The sequence below is a fragment of the Xiphophorus hellerii genome, chromosome 6, assembly GCF_003331165.1.
Source record: "Xiphophorus hellerii strain 12219 chromosome 6, Xiphophorus_hellerii-4.1, whole genome shotgun sequence".
Classification (NCBI taxonomy): Eukaryota; Metazoa; Chordata; class Actinopteri; order Cyprinodontiformes; family Poeciliidae; genus Xiphophorus; species Xiphophorus hellerii.
Window position 1 is genome coordinate 25,683,382 of NC_045677.1, and position 18,094 is coordinate 25,701,475.

Here is an 18,094-nt window from a genome sequence, read left to right on the forward strand (position 1 = left end):
ATACATTAAAGAGTGACTTTAAAGTGCCTTGAATTGTTTAAATTAATAATGATTCATTTTAAAAAAATAGTTTTTAAAAAAATATGGTCTTTAGTTATAAGAAAATGGCAAATAAATAATTTTTTGTTCCCTTTTGCAGCAGATTATGAATTTATTTTATCTGTCAACCATCAAAGTCGGTGGGCGAGACTAACACTGCTGTAGCTGACATGATTGGTCTGAACTAGACTTATTAGGAAGTTTAACCAATCAGATGCTTATGTTTGGTGAGAAATTCCTTATTGGTATACTTCTGCACAGTGTCATGACATACTATCACAACATGGTTACGGTTTTAACAAATGTATAAAAATATGTTAGATACTCTTAGGCCTGTCACGATAGCAAATTTTGCTGAGCGATTAATTGTCTCAAAAATTATTGCGATAAACGATAATATTGTTTGAAGACCTTTTTACACTGATTTAATGTAAATGACATAATAATGCATGTGATTTCTTGCCAAAGATAGATACACTTTATTTTCAAAAGAATATTTAACACTGGAACTAATAAACAAAATAAACAAAACAACCAAAAACGAAAATAAAATGGTCTCCATTAACAAAAAACGCACTTGAAAAAAAAAACTAAACAACATAAAGTAAAAGTGGAAATAAATACTGCATTCAACCAAAAGAGTGCAGATTATGAAGTCTGTATATCATGTTGCCCTTCAGTAATAATTAGATTTAAATAGAGAAGATGGGCACATCGACTACCTGATGCAATAGTTCACACTACATGATTTTTTGCTCCTATTTTTCCCTTTACAACAATCTTAAAACGTTGATCTTTCTAAGATTGTGTGGTGTGTTACGGTAGATCATCCTTGCCGCTCCGATCTAAATCAGGGGTTTTCCCCGACTGGGCGCTTTAACGCAGCCTGTTGAATGTGACAGGTAGCCAATCAGAAAGTGCGGATTCTCCTCCGCACTTTCTGAGGGGAAATTGAGGGGAATCCCAAACAGCTGAAACGGCGCAACCCGAAGTCCAGCGGACATTGGAGATGATATGTGGAAACAACATTAATGTTTATTCAACATGCAAATAATATAGAAATGACAAGAGGAGGAGTTGGAGCGAAATTGCTACCGCAGTTGATAAACCCGGTAACTTTTCAGCTGTTCTTCGTTAACGTGACGTAAATAGGTTCTAATGATTTTCATTCAGTCAGGACTGACACTAGCCACATGCATTGCAGGTAGATTGTAGTAAAGCATTGATTAATGCCTGGTTTTAAAATTAGTTCACTGAACTTGTAGCCATTATTTTGTGCCCATTGTTGGACACCACACGGCAGGAACGAACCCGATCGAACCGTTATACCTAGGATTTCTGTCGGCTAATGTGTGGTCTGTCAGGTTTTGAAAATGGGCCGATAATCGGCCGACAGCTCTAAGATCGTGTAGTGTGCGCTGGGCTTTACACTAAGGAAATGAGAAAGGGAGGAGTCAGTGGAGAGCACCGGAGTTGAGCCTTTTTTCATTCAGTGTCATTAACAGAAAGAGAAAAAGGCCGGGAGAGACGATAATGCCGATAATTAAAATGACGTCGATAGTTTTAATTTATCGTACGATTAATCGATTTATCGTTTATCGCGACAGGCCTAGATACTCTAGAGTTTGTAAAGTATCTAGAAATTTTACTCGGGAAGTGTAGCGATAATAAGGTCAAGTAAAAGCATAGGCGTAACTTCCTGAAGGACTGGGTGGACATGTCCCCACCAGGGCCGTGCAGAGACCTTTGGAGGGGCAGGGGTTCAAAATTAAAAAGGGGCACATTGATCAAGATCTTAAAACACCCCACAACAACATAGCAACAACGCATATTAATCGAGAATTTAATTGGATCATACTATATCATTGTCATCATATGGGGACAATGCAGAGCAAATGTTATGAAGTTATGAAATAAGCAAAATTGCTGCTATTTTACTAAATAAGCACTAATAATATCTGACTGTTTAACCGCTACAACAACTTGGCTGCAGACTGCTCTATAGATCAATAAAGCTCAAAGGTGTTAGCTTTACGTCATGTTTTGATGTTAGCACCTCGGAGATCTAGAATTATAAGGTTGAGAGACATCAAGGCAAAGAAAACTCAGTAGCTGCTGGTCAGGCCCTCCAGACATTCAGGGGCCCCTATAAATGGTTGAATTGTAACACAGATCATAGATCTAAACCTGTAGCATTTATTTATTGAGAATGACAATGTTATAAAATTTTATTTAATGCATTCAGCTGAGAAAAAAATTAGTATATTTAGGATTTAATTAGGAAGTTTACTTTATAAAGTTTAAAGAATCATCTTGATAGTTTGATTCTTGTGTTACCATGGCTACAATATGGTGTAATCTTTGTGTTTGTTGTAATCTCTGCTGGGTTTGTTCACAAAAACCTCACAGCAAATAATAATCAGTGATTGATTTTAAACTCGGCCAATTAACCTGGGCTCCCTATCATAGACTTCACTAAATCTGTATTTAAACACGGTTAGAGATGCTGAGGTTCTTAGTAGGAGGGGGCCGAGGGGCTAAATCATGATTCTGTCTAGGGCCCCATATTATCTGGTGATCCCTGGTTCACCTTTAAGATTTCAGTTTGGTGTATAAAAGGCATTATTAAAAAAGAAACTAAAATATCACACCAGCATTCTATTCTTTGTGAAAATTACTTTTACAGTCTGGTTTACAGTTTTATATTGTAGATATAAATATCAGCAACATTTGTAATTTTGGCCGATTAGTACCGTTAATTTTAGGGTAATTAACTGCTGGCAATATTACAATATTTTTCTATGAATTTTACAATTACTTATATTTTTACAACATATTTCTGTGTTTTCTACATTTCATGACTGTCAAAATCACTTGAAATATATGTTTCTTGAGTTAAGGTAATTCCATGTATTTTCTACAGTAATAAATTCTTTTGGATATTATGGTCAGTAACTGTTGGAATTTTACAATTTTTTACCATAAATTTACAGAGTTTTCTTTATAGTGTATAACTCAGCAGGTCACAAATTTATGCCGCCAATTCAGGTTCAGCTGTGGAATCAGAATCACATAATTGAAAAATACAAAGTTTGCACTGACAAGGATTCATTTGGTTTATACAGAAGTTATTTATTCTGCTTTTGAAATGTTTAATAATGTAAATGACCTTACTAGTATTTTGTGTTTCCTCATGACATGACAGTCTATACTTTTATTGTGAAAGGGCTTGGAACGGAAGGTGACAAACTAGACAATTAACTGCTCGGTGATGGCGGAGAGAGAGCGGGCACAGGTCGGAGCGAAAGGGAGATAATTACGGAGTAATTGTAATTTAGGTGTAGACAATCAGTTAATTGGCGCTTGGTTGATGAGGGAACAAAGTGAGTGTTTTGTTGTGTAAATATATGTTTAGTTTTCCTGCGGAACTTGTAGTTCGCTATTGAGTGTGACGGTTTTGTTTTGCCACTAGATGGTGCTAATATTCTTTGGTCAACCGTCAACAGTTGAAATACGTTGTTTTATTTCATGACACAGGGATGTTAAGAGTTAATAAATACGTGTATTGTAACACATAATTATAGCATGAAAAATTACATAAGGTAAAAGATTCAATGTTAAGGTAAAAGGTTAGAACAACACTGTTTGAGTTACTAATGGTATTTTATTTGTATATTTTGTAGCTCTTACGGTGTGTTCACACACAAAGGCTGTAAAATAAAGGACTGTGAACCATCAGTTTGAGAGACCATCCTTTCAACCGGGACGCTACAGTAAGAGCTTGACCCAAGCTGAGAAGAGCTTCACCCCGAGCTAAGAAGAAGTTCAACCCACTCTCTGCACCAAGGTCCCAGTGAAAGCCACATTAAGGTTCCAGCTGCACTGCTCCAAGTAAGGTATTCTGGGATTTGATGGTCAACAGTAACGCCCTGTCCTCAGCATGGAAGCATCTGAAAAGGAAACAGAGTACACAGAGGACCTACCTGTCAATGAGGAAGAGGAACTTCCATGCTCTGTTCGTCAAAGGAAGCCCACAGAAAAGATGCGAGCATATCAGGAGGAGGAGGCCCGCAAAAAGGAAAAACATATAATCAAAGTTTATGATCAATGGAAAAGGCAAGTACGTACGGCACGAGAGCAATTAAAAGGAGACATAACAAACAGTCAAATTGCTTCACTCATGGACATCTTAGAAAAGGAAAGAGATGGTGTCATAAACTTATATGCAGAAATAAGGGAAATCATTACTCCCTGCAGTGACACAAGGCGACTTATAGATGCGTGCGAAGCAGTCACCAATGACATTATCAGAGTTGCATATGAAAGACTCTCAGGCATAGATGACTATGACAGTGGGAAAGTGAAGGCACGTCTACGTGAACTTCTTAATCCAGACTATGCTCAATCCATTTACAGTTCTTCTATCACACACTCAAGTAAACGCTCAGCTGCCAGTAATTCAAACTCTGCAAGGTCAGAAGTAGCTGTAAAGAGAGCAGAGGCTGCAGCAGAGTTGGCGGCCAAGGAGGCAGAGTATGAAGTGTTATTAGAAGAAGGAAAACAAAGAGAAAGGATTCAACTTTTGGAGGAAAGACAGAGAAAGGAGCTAGAATCTCAAAAACGTGAGTTAGAGAGATTAAAGGCTGAAAAAGAGTTAAAGGCTGCTCGAGCTAGATTAATAACTTATGACCAGAAGATAAAGAGTGAGAGCAGTGTTCATGTTGACAGTACCAGAGCAGCTCAGAAGGCTTCCATAGTTTTTGCTCCCATTCAAGTCCCTAATAGCAACACTGTGTCCACCTCACTTCCACAAGCAGATGTTCTTTATTTAGCACAAGCATTACAGGACAGTGTCACTATGAACAGACTGCCAATGCCCGAGCCCTCCACGTTTACAGGTGACCCAATAGAGTTCATCGAGTGGAAAGCTTCATTTGCTGCTCTCATTGATAAAAGGAACATATCACCTGCAGACAAGCTGCACTACTTGAAGAAATATGTAGGTGGTTCAGCTCGACAAACGCTTGATGGCATCTTCTACAGAAATGACAGTGATGCTTACCAGGATGCATGGGAACGCCTCAATCAAAGGTATGGACATCCATTTATTGTACAGAAAGCATACAGAGAAAGACTGGCAAAATGGCCAAAGATACAAACAAATGATTCTGCAGGATTTAGAGCATTTGCTGACTTCATTCAAACATGTCATGAAGCTATGCCACACATAGAAGGTTTAAGCATTCTCAATGATTGTGAGGTGAACCAAAAACTTGTTCAAAAATTACCAAACTGGGCAGCTGCAAGGTGGAATCGTCAGGCCACTCAGTATATGAAAGAAAATGGGAGGTTTCCAAGTTTAAGGCATTTTACTGAGTTCATGTCTTCTGAAGCTGAGATTGTGTGCAATCCAATCACGTCATTTCAGGCTCTCCACTCAACAGACTTCACCAAAACCACCAGTAAAGTTTACCAGAAAGAAAAAAGGCCCACCTCCAGTGTTCTCCATACGCAGGTGGTAACAGAAACGGAAAGCACAAGAAAAAGACCAAATATTAAACCACCATGCATGCTCTGTCAAGACAACGGACACAAGCTTCACAGTTGTCCTCAGTTCAAAGGCAAATCACTTGAGGAACGAAGAAAATACATAAAAGATAAAAGACTTTGTTACGGTTGTCTCAAACCCGGAGACAGCGCAAAGGACTGTCGTTACCGACTTGCATGTGAAATGTGCAAGAAAAAACACCCTACCTGTCTGCACGACTTTAACTATGACAGTGACAAAGCACAGACAAACCAAATTCAAACGAGTACAGAACAGGCTGCAACAACCCTGTCTCTCAATGCAGAAACCAATTAACAATGTGTAAGCACTTCTATGATTGTACCAGTATGGGTTTCTTCAGAGCAACACCCAGATGAATAAAGGCTTATTTATGCACTCTTGGACACCCAAAGTGATACAGTATTCATTGACCAAGACGTGTCTAACAATCTCAAAGCTAAGTCAACCCCAATAAGGTTAAGACTCACCACAATGCTTGGTAAAGATGCAGTTGTGCCAAGCGAGCGTGTTTCAGGTCTCAAAGTGAGAGGCTACAACTCCTCAGAAATAATTGAACTCCCTCCTGCTTACACTAAAGACTGTATACCAGTTAACCGCTCTCACATTCCTTCCTATGAAACGGCAAGGCAATGGGATCATCTAAAGGTAATGGCGAATGAGATTCCACCATAGCTAGAATGTGAAGTTGGGCTTTTAATTGGCTACAACTGTTCCAAGGCATTAGCGCCAAGGCAGGTCATCTTAGGAGGAGAAGGTGAACCCTATGCTGTCCGCACAGCATTGGGCTGGAGTATTGTAGGCCCCACATCATCTCACAATGACTCTTTTAGCTTATCTACTGTGTGCCACAGAGTCACAGTCAAAGAACTCCCTTTAATGACTCCCACTGATGCACTCAAGATTCTCGCGTCTGACTTTAAGGATGATAACAAGGATAACAAATCAGTGTCTCAAGATGATATTCTCTTTCTGAATACACTAAAGGAAGGCATTTATAAAAACAATGAAGGACATTATGAAATGCCACTTCCATTTAAGGAGAGACCTCTGTTACCAGACAGTAAGCAAATGGCCACTGTGTGACTTCAAAGCCTCAAAAACAAACTGTCAAAAGACCAAAGATACAAGGAGCAATATGTAAAGTTTATGGATGAAGTCATAGAGAAGGGTGATGCAGAGGAAGTTCACAACGAAGCAAAAGAAGGAGAAAGGTGGTACATTCCCCACCACGGAATATATCATCCCCAAAAACAAGACAAACTCAGAGTAGTCTTTGACGCCTCAGCAAAATACAAAGGTAACAGTCTCAATGATCATTTGCTGTCAGGCCCAGATTTGCTGAACAATCTAAATGGTGTTCTAATCAGATTCAGACGGCATCAAGTTGCATTACTATGTGACATTGAAAAAATGTTCCATCAATTTCATGTGTATGAAGCAGATAGACTATTTTAGATTTTTATGGTGGAAAAATGGCAACTTGGACACTGAGCCCCAAGAGTTTCGAATGAAGGTGCATCTTTTCGGTGCCACATCCTCACCAGGATGTGCCAATTATGGATTAAAACATCTTGCAAAAGAAAGCGAGACACAGTTTCCCCTTGCATCTCAGTTCATAATGAAAGAGTTCTATGTCGACGATGGTGTAACAAGTACTTCAAGCATCAAGGAAGCTATTCAGCTCGCCCAGGAGGCTCAGACACTTTGTGCTTCAGGTGGCCTCAGACTACACAACTTTGTAAGTAATGATAAAACAGTGTTAGAAAGCATTCCACCATCTGAACGTGCCTCTCCACAGCAAGCATGTGACCTAGCGTTTAATGACTCCAAACTTGAAAGAGCGTTGGGCATTCACTGGCACATTGACTCAGACACACTAAGGTTTTGCTTTCGACCTAATGACCAACCTGATACAAGGCATGGCATTCTATCTATGGTTGCATCTTTGTACGACCCATTGGGATTCATCTCCCCCTTTGTACTCACAGGCAAAAGGGTGCTTCAAGAGACATGCAAGCAAGGCACAGGCTGGGATGATCCCCTTCCCTGTGAACTAAAGCCAGTGTAGGATAACTGGAAAGATGACTTGAAGAACTTGGAGAAAATCACTCTGTCACGCTGTTATGTTCCTGAAGACTTTGGTCAAATAGTAAAAACTGAGCTGCATCATTTTTCTGACGCAAGTTCATATGGTTATGGTCAGTGTTCATATTTAAGATATGTAAACAAAGGTGCATTGTGATTTAGTTACAGCAAAGACCAGAGTTGCTCCTATTAAGGTAACAACAATACCAAGACTTGAACTATAACAGCTGCTGTTGTCTCCATTACTGCAAGCAACATGCTAAAGGATGAGCTTGGATTGACACAGATTAATGAGTATTTCTGGACGGACTCTAGGGTAGTTTTAGGCTACATCAATAATGAAGCGCGCCGTTTTCACACATTTGTCTCCAATCGAGTTCAAAAGATAAGGCTCAACAGCACCCCTCAGCAGTGGAGATATGTTTCTTCTGAGCAAAATCCAGCAGATATTGCCTCCAGAGGTTCTAGTGCAGGTGAGCTCATCTCATCAGACTGGTTCAAAGGGCCACAGTTTCTGTGGGACAAAGAAATCCCTTCAGCTGCGAAGATCTACATGAACTTACCACTCGGAGATCCAGAGGTTAAAAGGGCACATGCGCTGAACACTTTCAAAACAGAGAAGAAAGGTTAGGCAGACAAGCTAACAAAATTTTCTTCTTGGTACAAAGCCACTCAAGCCATTGCTCGACTGATTCGCTGTGCCAAGAGAGATAAAACAACGGGTCATAGCACAGCACAAGAAAGACAAAATGCTAAATGTGTTATTCTAAAGGACGTACAAGCAAATGAATATGCAGAGGAGATAAAGATGCTTAAACATGGAAAGGCACTCCCTCACAAAAACAAGCTGTTTCAAATGGACACTTTTCTTGACAGTGATGGACTCCTTAAGGTGGGAGGAAGGCTAAAGGATGCTTCTTTCTCTTCCTCACTGAAACATCCAGTATTAGTTCCAAAGAGTCACCATGTCACTCAGCTACTAATTGCTCATTTCCACAGTAAGGTGCAACACCAAGGGAAAGGAATGACAATCAATGAGATCAGGTCAAATGGAATTTGGATTCCTGGCATCAGCAAAGCCGTAGCAAACTTTATACACCAATGTGTAAAGTGTCGCAGACTCAGAAGAGGAACAGAGGAACAGAAAATGTCTGATCTACCAACAGTGCGCTTAGAGCCATCGCCACCGTTTACATTTTGTGGAATGGACTGTTTTGGTCCCTTTCTAACCAAACAGGCTCGAAAGGTGCACAAGCGTTATGGACTTCTTTTCACTTGTCTTTGTTGCAGAGCAGTTCACATAGAAATGTTAGACGATATTACTACAGACGCATTTATCAATGCGCTCCGTTGTTTTATAGCCATAAGAGGAGCAGTCAGTGAGATAAAGTGTGATCAAGGAAGCAACTTTGTCGGAGCTAAAAATGAACTGCAGGAAGCTTTAAAACAAGTGGACTCTAACCGCATTACCACATTTCTGGCCGAGAAGCAATGTGACTTCAAAATGCACATGCCTCATTCAAGCCATGCAGGAGGTGTGTGGGAAAGGCAAATCAGGACGGTTCGAAATATTCTGCGCTCGACAGCTTCAGTTTCGTCAGGCAGGATGGATGACACATCTTTAAGGACATTCTTTTATGAGGCAATGTCGATTGTGAACAGCAGACCTCTTACAGTGGATAACCTCAGTGACCCAAACAGCCCAGAGCCGTTGACCCCAAATCACCTGCTCACCATGAAATCAAAGGCAACCCTGCCCCCTCCAGGTAAAGTCATCAAGGAAGACATTTATGCACGGAAAAGATGGCGGCAAGTGCAGTACCTATCAGAGCAGTTTTGGTCACGTTGGAAAAGGGGAGTATCTATCCAACATTGCAACAAGGCAGAAATGGCATACTCCGAAGAGAAACCTGAAGGTTGGAGATGTTGTCATGGAGAAGATGGACATTTTACCTCGCAATGAATGGAGATTAGCACGTGTAATGGACATAGTAACTGATAAAGATGGACTTGTGAGAAAAGTAAAGATTCGCTTTGGAGAACGGAAGATGGAGAAAGGACAATGTTCCCGTAAAATTTCTATAGTGGAACGCCCAGTGCAGAAATTGGTTCTACTATTAGAGACTGTTTAACTATACTCTATAGTTTAAGTTGCATTCTTTCCTATGTATTGTGATTTCATAGAGGTTAAAGGTCACAGGTCATTTCTTCTTTAGGAAGTCATTATCGCTCCATTTGTTTAGTTAAGCTCTAATGATTTGGTGGGAGTGTAAATGACCTTACTAGTATTTTGTGTTTCCTCATGTAAATAAGGAGTATTTGTTGACATGACAGTCTATACTTTTATTGTGAAAGGGCTTGGAACGGAAGGTGACAAACTAGACAATTAACTGCTCGGTCATAGCGGAGAGAGAGAGCGCACACGGGTCGGAGCGAAAGGGAGATAATTACGGAGTAATTGTAATTTAGGTGTAGGCAATCAGTTAATTGGCGCTTGGTTGATGAGGGAACAAGGTGAGTGTTTTGTTGTGTAAATATATGTTTAGTTTTCCTGCGGAACTTGTAGTTCGCTATTGAGTGTGACGGTTTTGTTTTGCCACTAGATGGTGCTAATATTCTTTGGTCAACCGTCAACAGTTGAAATACGTTGTTTTATTTCATGACACAGGGATGTTAAGAGTTTAATAAATACGTGTATTGTAACACATAATTATAGCATGAAAAATTACATAAGGTAAAAGATTCAATGTTAAGGTAAAAGGTTAGAACAACACTGTTTGAGTTACTAATGGTATTTTATTTGTATATTTTGTAGCTCTTACGGTGTGTTCACACACAAAGGCTGTAAAATAAAGGACTGTGAACCATCAGTTTGAGAGACCATCCTTTCAACCGGGACGCTACAAATAACATTTTGATTGTTATAGAATCTCATGATGTTGATGTTTTCAGGAATTGATAACTATGTGATAATTCTTCACAAAAAATATGACTGAATTTTGAAACTGTTTTCAACTGTAGGCAGTTGAGCAAATAACAGGCTTATGCCATAAATTAGAATGTGACTGAAAAGTTCCTTTGTTAGCAGTTTCATCACCAAGTGAAGTTATAATTATTTCGTACTATGTTTAATACCTGCTAAAGGGTTATTTTCGAAAGGTACTATTAATCTGACAAGCTTCATCAGTCCTAATTTATTGAATAAGACTGTATGGCATTCAGATCTATGTTTGGGCTTAATCTTGGCACATAAAAAGGAAAAGTCTTCCAGTACACAGAGAGCGGGACTACTAGTTCCACCACTAAGAATAGATTGGGTTTTGAGCCATTACTGTGATGTAATTTTTAAAGAAGTTAAACGGAGTCAAAGCCAGCTGGTATAATTCTCGTCACAATACCTGAAATCTGCACCTAAATAAGACACACTTGTCGGTAAGTTCGGTCATGTTAGTTTAATTGCAGTGTTAATATGAAAGGCATGTGTGGCGTAAGAAAACTGTCAAAAAGGTGAGTAAATGATTCTAACATTCCTATAAATGATAACATATTTGAATCAACAAGATGTAAGAAAGTTATGATTGATTTTTGTTTCCAGTAGCCACAAAATATTGTTAAAAAGTGAAAAGTGAAAGTGTTGCCTATTTTGCTTAGATAGTCACACAATTAGGGTCTGTCTTTAGAAACAGGAGTTCGATATGTTACCGACTGACCTTTAGTCTATTTTTACAGAGAACACTTTTATTAGAACGATCGTAATTTGTCCATAAAGCCCTAAAGGTTTATCATATTTTGTCAAATTTCAAAGTTAATTTCCATGCAGCACATAAAGGTCAAAATCACATTTTGAATCACATTTGTTTTGAAACTCGAAATGATGCGTCATGTCTGAGACTTAATGGCACTGATTTTACATCACTGATCAGTTAATAATAATATCTTTTAAAATAAGCTTCCTAATGAGCTTCTCCACCAACATGTGGAAACTGACTGCAATAATCTAATCTGATAGAATTCTGCAGCTGTGTTGCTTGGGATTTCTATATTATATATATAATATTTACAATATTATATATAATAGTGTAATATATATTATATTTAATTTATTATATAATAATACTATTATATGAACCCTAATATAGTAATATTAGTAATAATAATATAAACAACTTAAATTTTCTTCTAAAATCTTTTTGGATTGTGGGAGGAAACTGGAACACCTGGAGAGAAACTGCAAACAGGAAATTAACTTTTGATATTTATTCACTTTTTTTCCTTTTTTACTCACACCTAAGGAGAATTTAGAGAAATCAATTAACCAAACAGTCATGATTTTAGACTGTGGCAGGAAGCCAGGAGTCCAGAGAGAACCTACAAATAGGAAACTGGTTAAACCTTTTTACCAGTTGTAAAAGCTGCCAATGCTTAGCTTTAGAATTTCAACAAAAAACAAGTAAACAGAAAAAAAAACGATGGCAAAACAGAAAAGTGTGAAAATACCAGCAAAGTAAAGAACAAACATTTAAATATATACACATATTAAAGAAAAACAAAACCATTGGCAAATATTTAGCCCAAAATTTTTCAACTGTTTCTAAAAACTTTCCTAGCATTTAACAAAACAATCAGTTGTTTTTTGGTAATCAGTTAATGTTTTTTGGTGTCTAGTTGTATGAACCATTTCATAAACCTCCAGATTAAGTTACAGTGTGCCGTTACCTAGCAACTTAAGCTGACCTCCAGGACATTTAGTCAGCTGGTTTAACTGCTGTATGCACTGTACAATGGCTGCTGAAAAAGACAAGTGTTTTGTTGTTCACTCACCACTCAGAAACTCCTTGCTGCATTTTTGGTTGTGCAGGAGGCTCCACTTCTGCTTTTCATAGATTTATGGTGCTATAATTGCGTATCTGCTTGCAGCTATTTTCACGTACAAGCAGCAGCTTACTTGGATTTAAAGTGACAAGAGGTCCTACAGTTCATTCTGAAAAGAGATCAAAATAGGCAGAACTGAAGACTTTTCAGACTTTTGATTTTGTGCAAAAAATTGTATGAACATGAAAACTGTTTTCTTTCAGTTTCAGAAAGCATGTCAGCCCAGATCAGACTGACGCTGCTCCCCAGCGCCAGGTGTTTATTCGACGAGCCCGTTCAGGTGAAGGTGGCCGGACTGAGGTCCAACCAGCTGGTCACCTTGAGAGCCAGATCCATCGATGAGAGAGGAGTGGTGTTCAATTCCTCGGCCAGCTACTGCGCCGACGGCAGCGGGGAGATCGACCTTAACAGAGACGCCTCGCTCAGTGGGAGCTACGTCGGGGTGGAACCCATGGGTCTGCTGTGGTCACTGAAGGCAGATACCTTGCACAAATATTTCTATAAGGACAAAGCATTGGAACCTTTCATGGTGAACTTCTCTGTGCATGAGGAGGAGGAGGGCGGGATCCTGGCCGAGGCGACCAATGAGAGGCGTCTCATGGGAGATGGAGTCATGCGAGTTCCTGTCGAAGTGGGCAACATTCAAGGAGTCCTGTTTACCCCGCCAGGTATTAATGACAACCTCATTAGCTATTTTAATTAACATTATCCATCAGAACCTAAACAGTTTTTTTCATATTTTCTCTGCAAACGTTCTATGAGGAACTTAAAGTATGCTGAGTTAACAAATGCACCAAAGGTCAATTTAAAAATGTCTCTAAGCTGCAAACCTTAATTTTTAAAGGGAACCTATTATGCAAAGTTTACATTTTGCATGCATCCAGTCTTTGGCAATAAATTAATGTTTTTTGGTGTCTAAAAAATTTGCCATTTAAAAACATTTTGAATGTAACGTGACAAATCGTCAGGCACTTCCTGTCATCTAACAACCCCAGCAAAGCACAGCCTGTTACCTAGCAACCCCAGCTGAGCTCCAGCATGTTTAGTCAGCTGGTTTTACTGCTGTATGCACTGTACAATGGCTGCTGGAAATATGATTGTTTTGTAGTTTACCATTCAGAAACCCCTTGCTACAGTCTTGGAGGCTCCACTTCTGCTTGTGCATCTGTTTGCAACCATTTTCACATGCAAGTGTAAATGCTGAGCTGGGGGTCGGGGCCAGCAGCAACTTCTTTGGATTTAAAGTGACAAGAGGCCCTAAAACAGCTCAACATAGGCAGAAATGGGTAGCATGAAGTCTCATTAATCAAGAATTATTTTGTGCAAGAAATGCAATGAACATGTTTTGCGTAGCCCATAGACCTACCATAACATGTTTAAGGAAGCATAATAAATCACCTTTAACAGGTAAACAAATTTTTACATTTTAATAAATGAGTATTTAACATCCTTTTGTTCTGTTTTTGCTCAAAGGAGAGGGTCCGTTTCCTGCTGTGTTGGATCTGGGCACCTTAATGTCAGAGAAAAGGGCCTCTCTGCTGGCCAATAAAGGCTTTATAGTTCTTGCTTTACCTATATTCACTGGCAAACCCAAACTAGAAAGGATGAATCTGGACGACTTCGAAGAAGCAGTGAAGTTTCTACAAAATCAGCCAAAGGTGACGAGACACATCCAGTTTCCTAGTTTCCATAAAATGACTTTATGTTAAAGAAACAAACTAATAAATTGAAAAACGTGCAACATCTCATCCTGTCTCCTGTATTCTGGGAGCAGGTTATAGAAAACATAACTTCTATATTCAATGGCGTGTCGGCCCAGGTCAGATCTTTCAGGCAACAACCTTAAAGATGTTTAACACACTATAGAATACATTTATTTTTTTGTTGCTGAATAAACTCTCATTAAAAAATGTACAATCGATTCCTCTATAGTCAATCCATTTTCCAGACTTTTTATCCATTCACCCGTCCATCCATTTATTCTTTTTTTGTTCAACTATTTATTTATTTTTTCTTTCTCTGTAAATATTCATATTGCATATAATATCCATTCTTAAGGTTCTTTGGATACTGAAATCAACTGGTAATTAATCCTGACCCTAAAAAAAGAGAAGGAGTGGGATTAAATAAGGTTCTCCCTTTCAGACATGGTTTGTTATGACGCTTAGTTTTTATTTGAGTATTTTGGTTGTTGTTTACTTTGTTTTAGTCATTTTTATTTTGTTTCTGTTGTTTTTCTCATGTCCAAAATAAATAAAACATTCTATTGTCTATCTGCTACAAACTCATAGTGAAGTCTCAGGTAACTCAAAACTATATAAATCTCTGCCAGATTTAGATTTAAAATAATCTTTAATCTGAGCAGGGTGTAAATCTTTTATTTTGGTTAAATGTAAATAATAAGAGAAACTATGCCTTCCAGAATAATACATTTTTAATAGTTTTATTACATATTTTGTCAAAAGTCTGTCTCATTTCATAATTCATTTTTATTCCTAATCAAATGAATTTGGATTCTAGGGTATACTTTAGATAAAATATGCTTAGAAAAGGAAAAATTTCACAAAAAACCCTGTAATTAATTATCTCAAAGTGTCTAACTTTGAGATCAAACAACCAAATATTTTAAAATGCTCTTGAAAATAAGCAATCACATTTTCATTTAATGTACCGTATTTTCCGCACTATAAGATGCACCTAAAAACCTTCAATTTTCTCAAAAGCCGACAGCGTGCCTTATAATCCGGTGCGCCTTATATATGGACCAATATTGAGCCACAACAGGTCTCGCAACTACGGTAAGCAGCCGCCGACTTCATTTTCCCCCGTAGAAGAAGAAGCGCGCGGTGCACGCTGGGTTTTGTGTAAAGACCCCAAAATGGCTCCTATTAAGAGACACGCTTACGACGCAGAGTTTAAGCTCAAGGCGATCAGTGATGCAGTAGAACACGGGAATAAAGCAGCAGCAAGAGAATTTAACATGAACGAATCAAATGTGCAGAAGTGGATATATATTGTGATTGCACTAACATTTGATTTACCGTAACAGTATCAGACTGTTTTTTACGTCTGATAAAAATTATTGAATCGATGAAAAGTTCCCCTCCACTATATGTTATACCTTGCTGTTGTTAAAAGATAAACTGTCACAAAAATACCACGTCACTTACTTTACCTCGGGGAAAATAATAAAACAGCTGTTTATTCATTTTGGGAATGAACGGAGTTTTCAGAACGCTGGTTTGTAATTTATTAATAAAGTTCGACTGAAATATCTGACTATTTTGTTGGCATTCCCTTTATCACAGTTCCATCTAATGGATGCATAACGTAACCCCAGCCTCTACTGTAGCGTCTATTCTATGCGCCTTACAGTGCGGAAAATACGGTAGTTAGGTTTTTTTTTCTAACTGTTAAAGTGTATATTTGAATAATCCTTTCATACCTGAACTGTCTGTTTTGATCATTATTTTTTAATTTCATGTTATTCACAGGTGAGCAGTAAAGGAGTTGGGGTAATATCCCAATCTAAGGGGGGTGACATCGCGCTTTCCCTCGCTGCTTTTGTGCCCGGAGTTGAAGCTGTGGTCTGGATCAACGGTTGCTCCGCTAGCGCAGTCCTACCCCTGTATTATAAGAATAGACAGATTCTCTCAGCATTGAAGTTTGACATGAACAAAGTGATTTCCACCGAGTCGGGAGCCTTTATCATTAAACATGCCATGCATGATTCTCTGAAGGAGGAAAACAAGGCATCCCTGGTGCCTATTGAACAAGCAAGCGGACGATTCCTGTTTGTAGCTTCAGAGGACGACTTCAACTGGGACAGCAAGGCCTACATGGATGAGATGATGGACAGACTAAAGCATCATGGGAAGGAGAACTTTGAGAGTGTGAGCTACCCTGAAGCCGGACATTATTTAGAGCCCCCGTTTGGACCGTACTGCCACTCCAGCTTCCATGGGTTCGTAGGTATTCCGGTCCTGTGGGGGGGGGAGCCCAGGGCCCACGCTGCTGCTGAAGTCCATCTATGGAGTAAGATCCAGGAGTTCTTCAGAACTCACTTAGACTGTGACAAAACTCAAACTAAATCCAAGTTATAGTGCTGCTGTCCTTCAATCAAAAACCAGCCAAAATGTCTAAGAGAGAGTTTTGGGCTGAAAGGAAGCCGTTACTCCAAAAAACAAAACAAAACAAAAAAAGCTAGAGTACAGTTTGAAAATCCGCTATTAAAGCAAACCTTAACTCAATCTATATAAACTCATGTTTTTGAAAGCAGTGTTGTTGTTTTTTTGAACTATTGTTAATCCATTTAGCAAATAGAAATATTTCAGTTGTATTAATGGGAGCCAGTCGCTTGACCCACATACAGAACACACTCAGAAAAATCAGATGAATAAAGTTTATTTTGAACAAATACTGCATGAGTTGAATGTGTGGTTCTTGTCCTAGAACTGATGGAGAACTGAAGGCAGTGGAGATGAGAGGCAAGTGGACAGTTTTGAAACAAAGAAATGATGATAGTTAAAGTGCTTACTGCTCTAGTTGAGATTCTCCACCAGAGGGGAGGGTCACTGGAGCTAGGTTCCCTTGTGGGGGAGAAGAGGAATGGTCCAAGTTCAGATGATCGGAGAAGTAATGTGATTCCTGGAAGCTGTGGGTTGATGTTTTCATTGGAGAGCGGACAAGTAACAGCAAAGGTAGTGGAAAGGAGCGGTTCGTCGCCAGTCATGGAATGAGGTACTAGCAGGGGCGATTCTAGGATCTGACTATTAGGGGTGCTTAGCCCCCAGTAAGGCTAAGACCCATGAAAAGATACTCGTTGGTGCGGTTTTCTAAATCTAACTGCTTATTTACACACATTCACAAACAAAATTAAGAGACATGTCAGTAATTCATAGAATAAACAATATTCATTTTACTCAAACATACACCTATAAAGAGTAAAATCAAAGAAACTTTAAATAGTTTCCAGAGGTGTATAAACTCAGTTTGAAACAGAATCTCAAAAATGAGTCCTTAACTTGAACTTTATTTGAAAATCATACTTAGAAATTGTATTACGCTTATTTTTATCTGAACGTTATGGCTGTTGGCCTTTTTTACAAGAATGAATGTCCATCTATGGAAAAGTAGACATTATGAGTCAGGGTTTTATTATTTCAATTCACAGTTCATCAAGTGGGCCTATTATAGTTTCAGTACCAAACACCTTTCTATTCACAAAAAACAGCCTAACATTCTGTGCTGTTCTTTAGTTTGACATTATTTAAGTGACTCCAGGGAGATTTGGGAAGTTAATTACAAAACACCACAACAGTCACTAATCAAACTTCAAAAAAGACCAACAAGACTAATTAACAAGACTAAGTACTGGGATCAGACTAACCCATTATTAATCCAAATATTTTGCACTGAGGTACAAAATACTCTTCAAATAAATAAAGCCATTACTGTCCAATATATTTATGAATTTCCATTCAAAAATATAAAATAATTCTAAATTAACTACTGCATTGTCATTTAAAA

General features: G+C 38.6%; 2 protein-coding genes across 3 annotated transcripts; both read left to right on the forward strand.

Annotated features, from left to right (window-relative positions):
- The first annotated feature begins 7,925 nt into the window (after window positions 1-7,925).
- On the forward strand, window positions 7,926-10,563 carry LOC116722295 (uncharacterized). The gene is made up of 2 exons (XM_032566522.1): window positions 7,926-10,207; window positions 10,509-10,563. Exon 1 carries the CDS (start codon window positions 8,502-8,504, stop codon window positions 9,654-9,656), a length of 1,155 nt encoding a protein of 384 aa, XP_032422413.1. The 5' UTR covers window positions 7,926-8,501; the 3' UTR covers window positions 9,657-10,207; window positions 10,509-10,563.
- Window positions 10,564-11,091: 528 nt separating this feature from the next.
- On the forward strand, window positions 11,092-16,985 carry LOC116722293 (acyl-coenzyme A thioesterase 2, mitochondrial-like). 2 transcript variants are annotated; one of them, XM_032566518.1, is made up of 4 exons: window positions 11,092-11,200; window positions 12,769-13,233; window positions 14,039-14,223; window positions 16,060-16,985. In XM_032566518.1, exons 2-4 carry the CDS (start codon window positions 12,780-12,782, stop codon window positions 16,666-16,668), a joined length of 1,248 nt encoding a protein of 415 aa, XP_032422409.1. In that variant the 5' UTR covers window positions 11,092-11,200; window positions 12,769-12,779; the 3' UTR covers window positions 16,669-16,985. The 2 variants fall into 2 exon arrangements, with proteins under 2 accessions (XP_032422409.1, XP_032422408.1); XM_032566517.1 differs by lacking the exon at window positions 11,092-11,200 and having other exon boundaries at window positions 12,576-13,233.
- The last annotated feature ends 1,109 nt before the right edge of the window (window positions 16,986-18,094 follow it).

Excerpts from the sequence above, each read along its gene's own strand:
- LOC116722295 (XM_032566522.1), top strand. The coding sequence starts at position 8,502 with ATGCTTAAACATGGAAAGGCACTCCCTCACAAAAACAAGCTGTTTCAA.
- LOC116722293 (XM_032566518.1), top strand. The coding sequence starts at position 12,780 with ATGTCAGCCCAGATCAGACTGACGCTGCTCCCCAGCGCCAGGTGTTTA. Across the intron at positions 13,234-14,038 it reads AGTCCTGTTTACCCCGCCAG|GAGAGGGTCCGTTTCCTGCT; the intron begins GTATTAATGACA and ends TTTTGCTCAAAG. Across the intron at positions 14,224-16,059 it reads TTCTACAAAATCAGCCAAAG|GTGAGCAGTAAAGGAGTTGG; the intron begins GTGACGAGACAC and ends TGTTATTCACAG.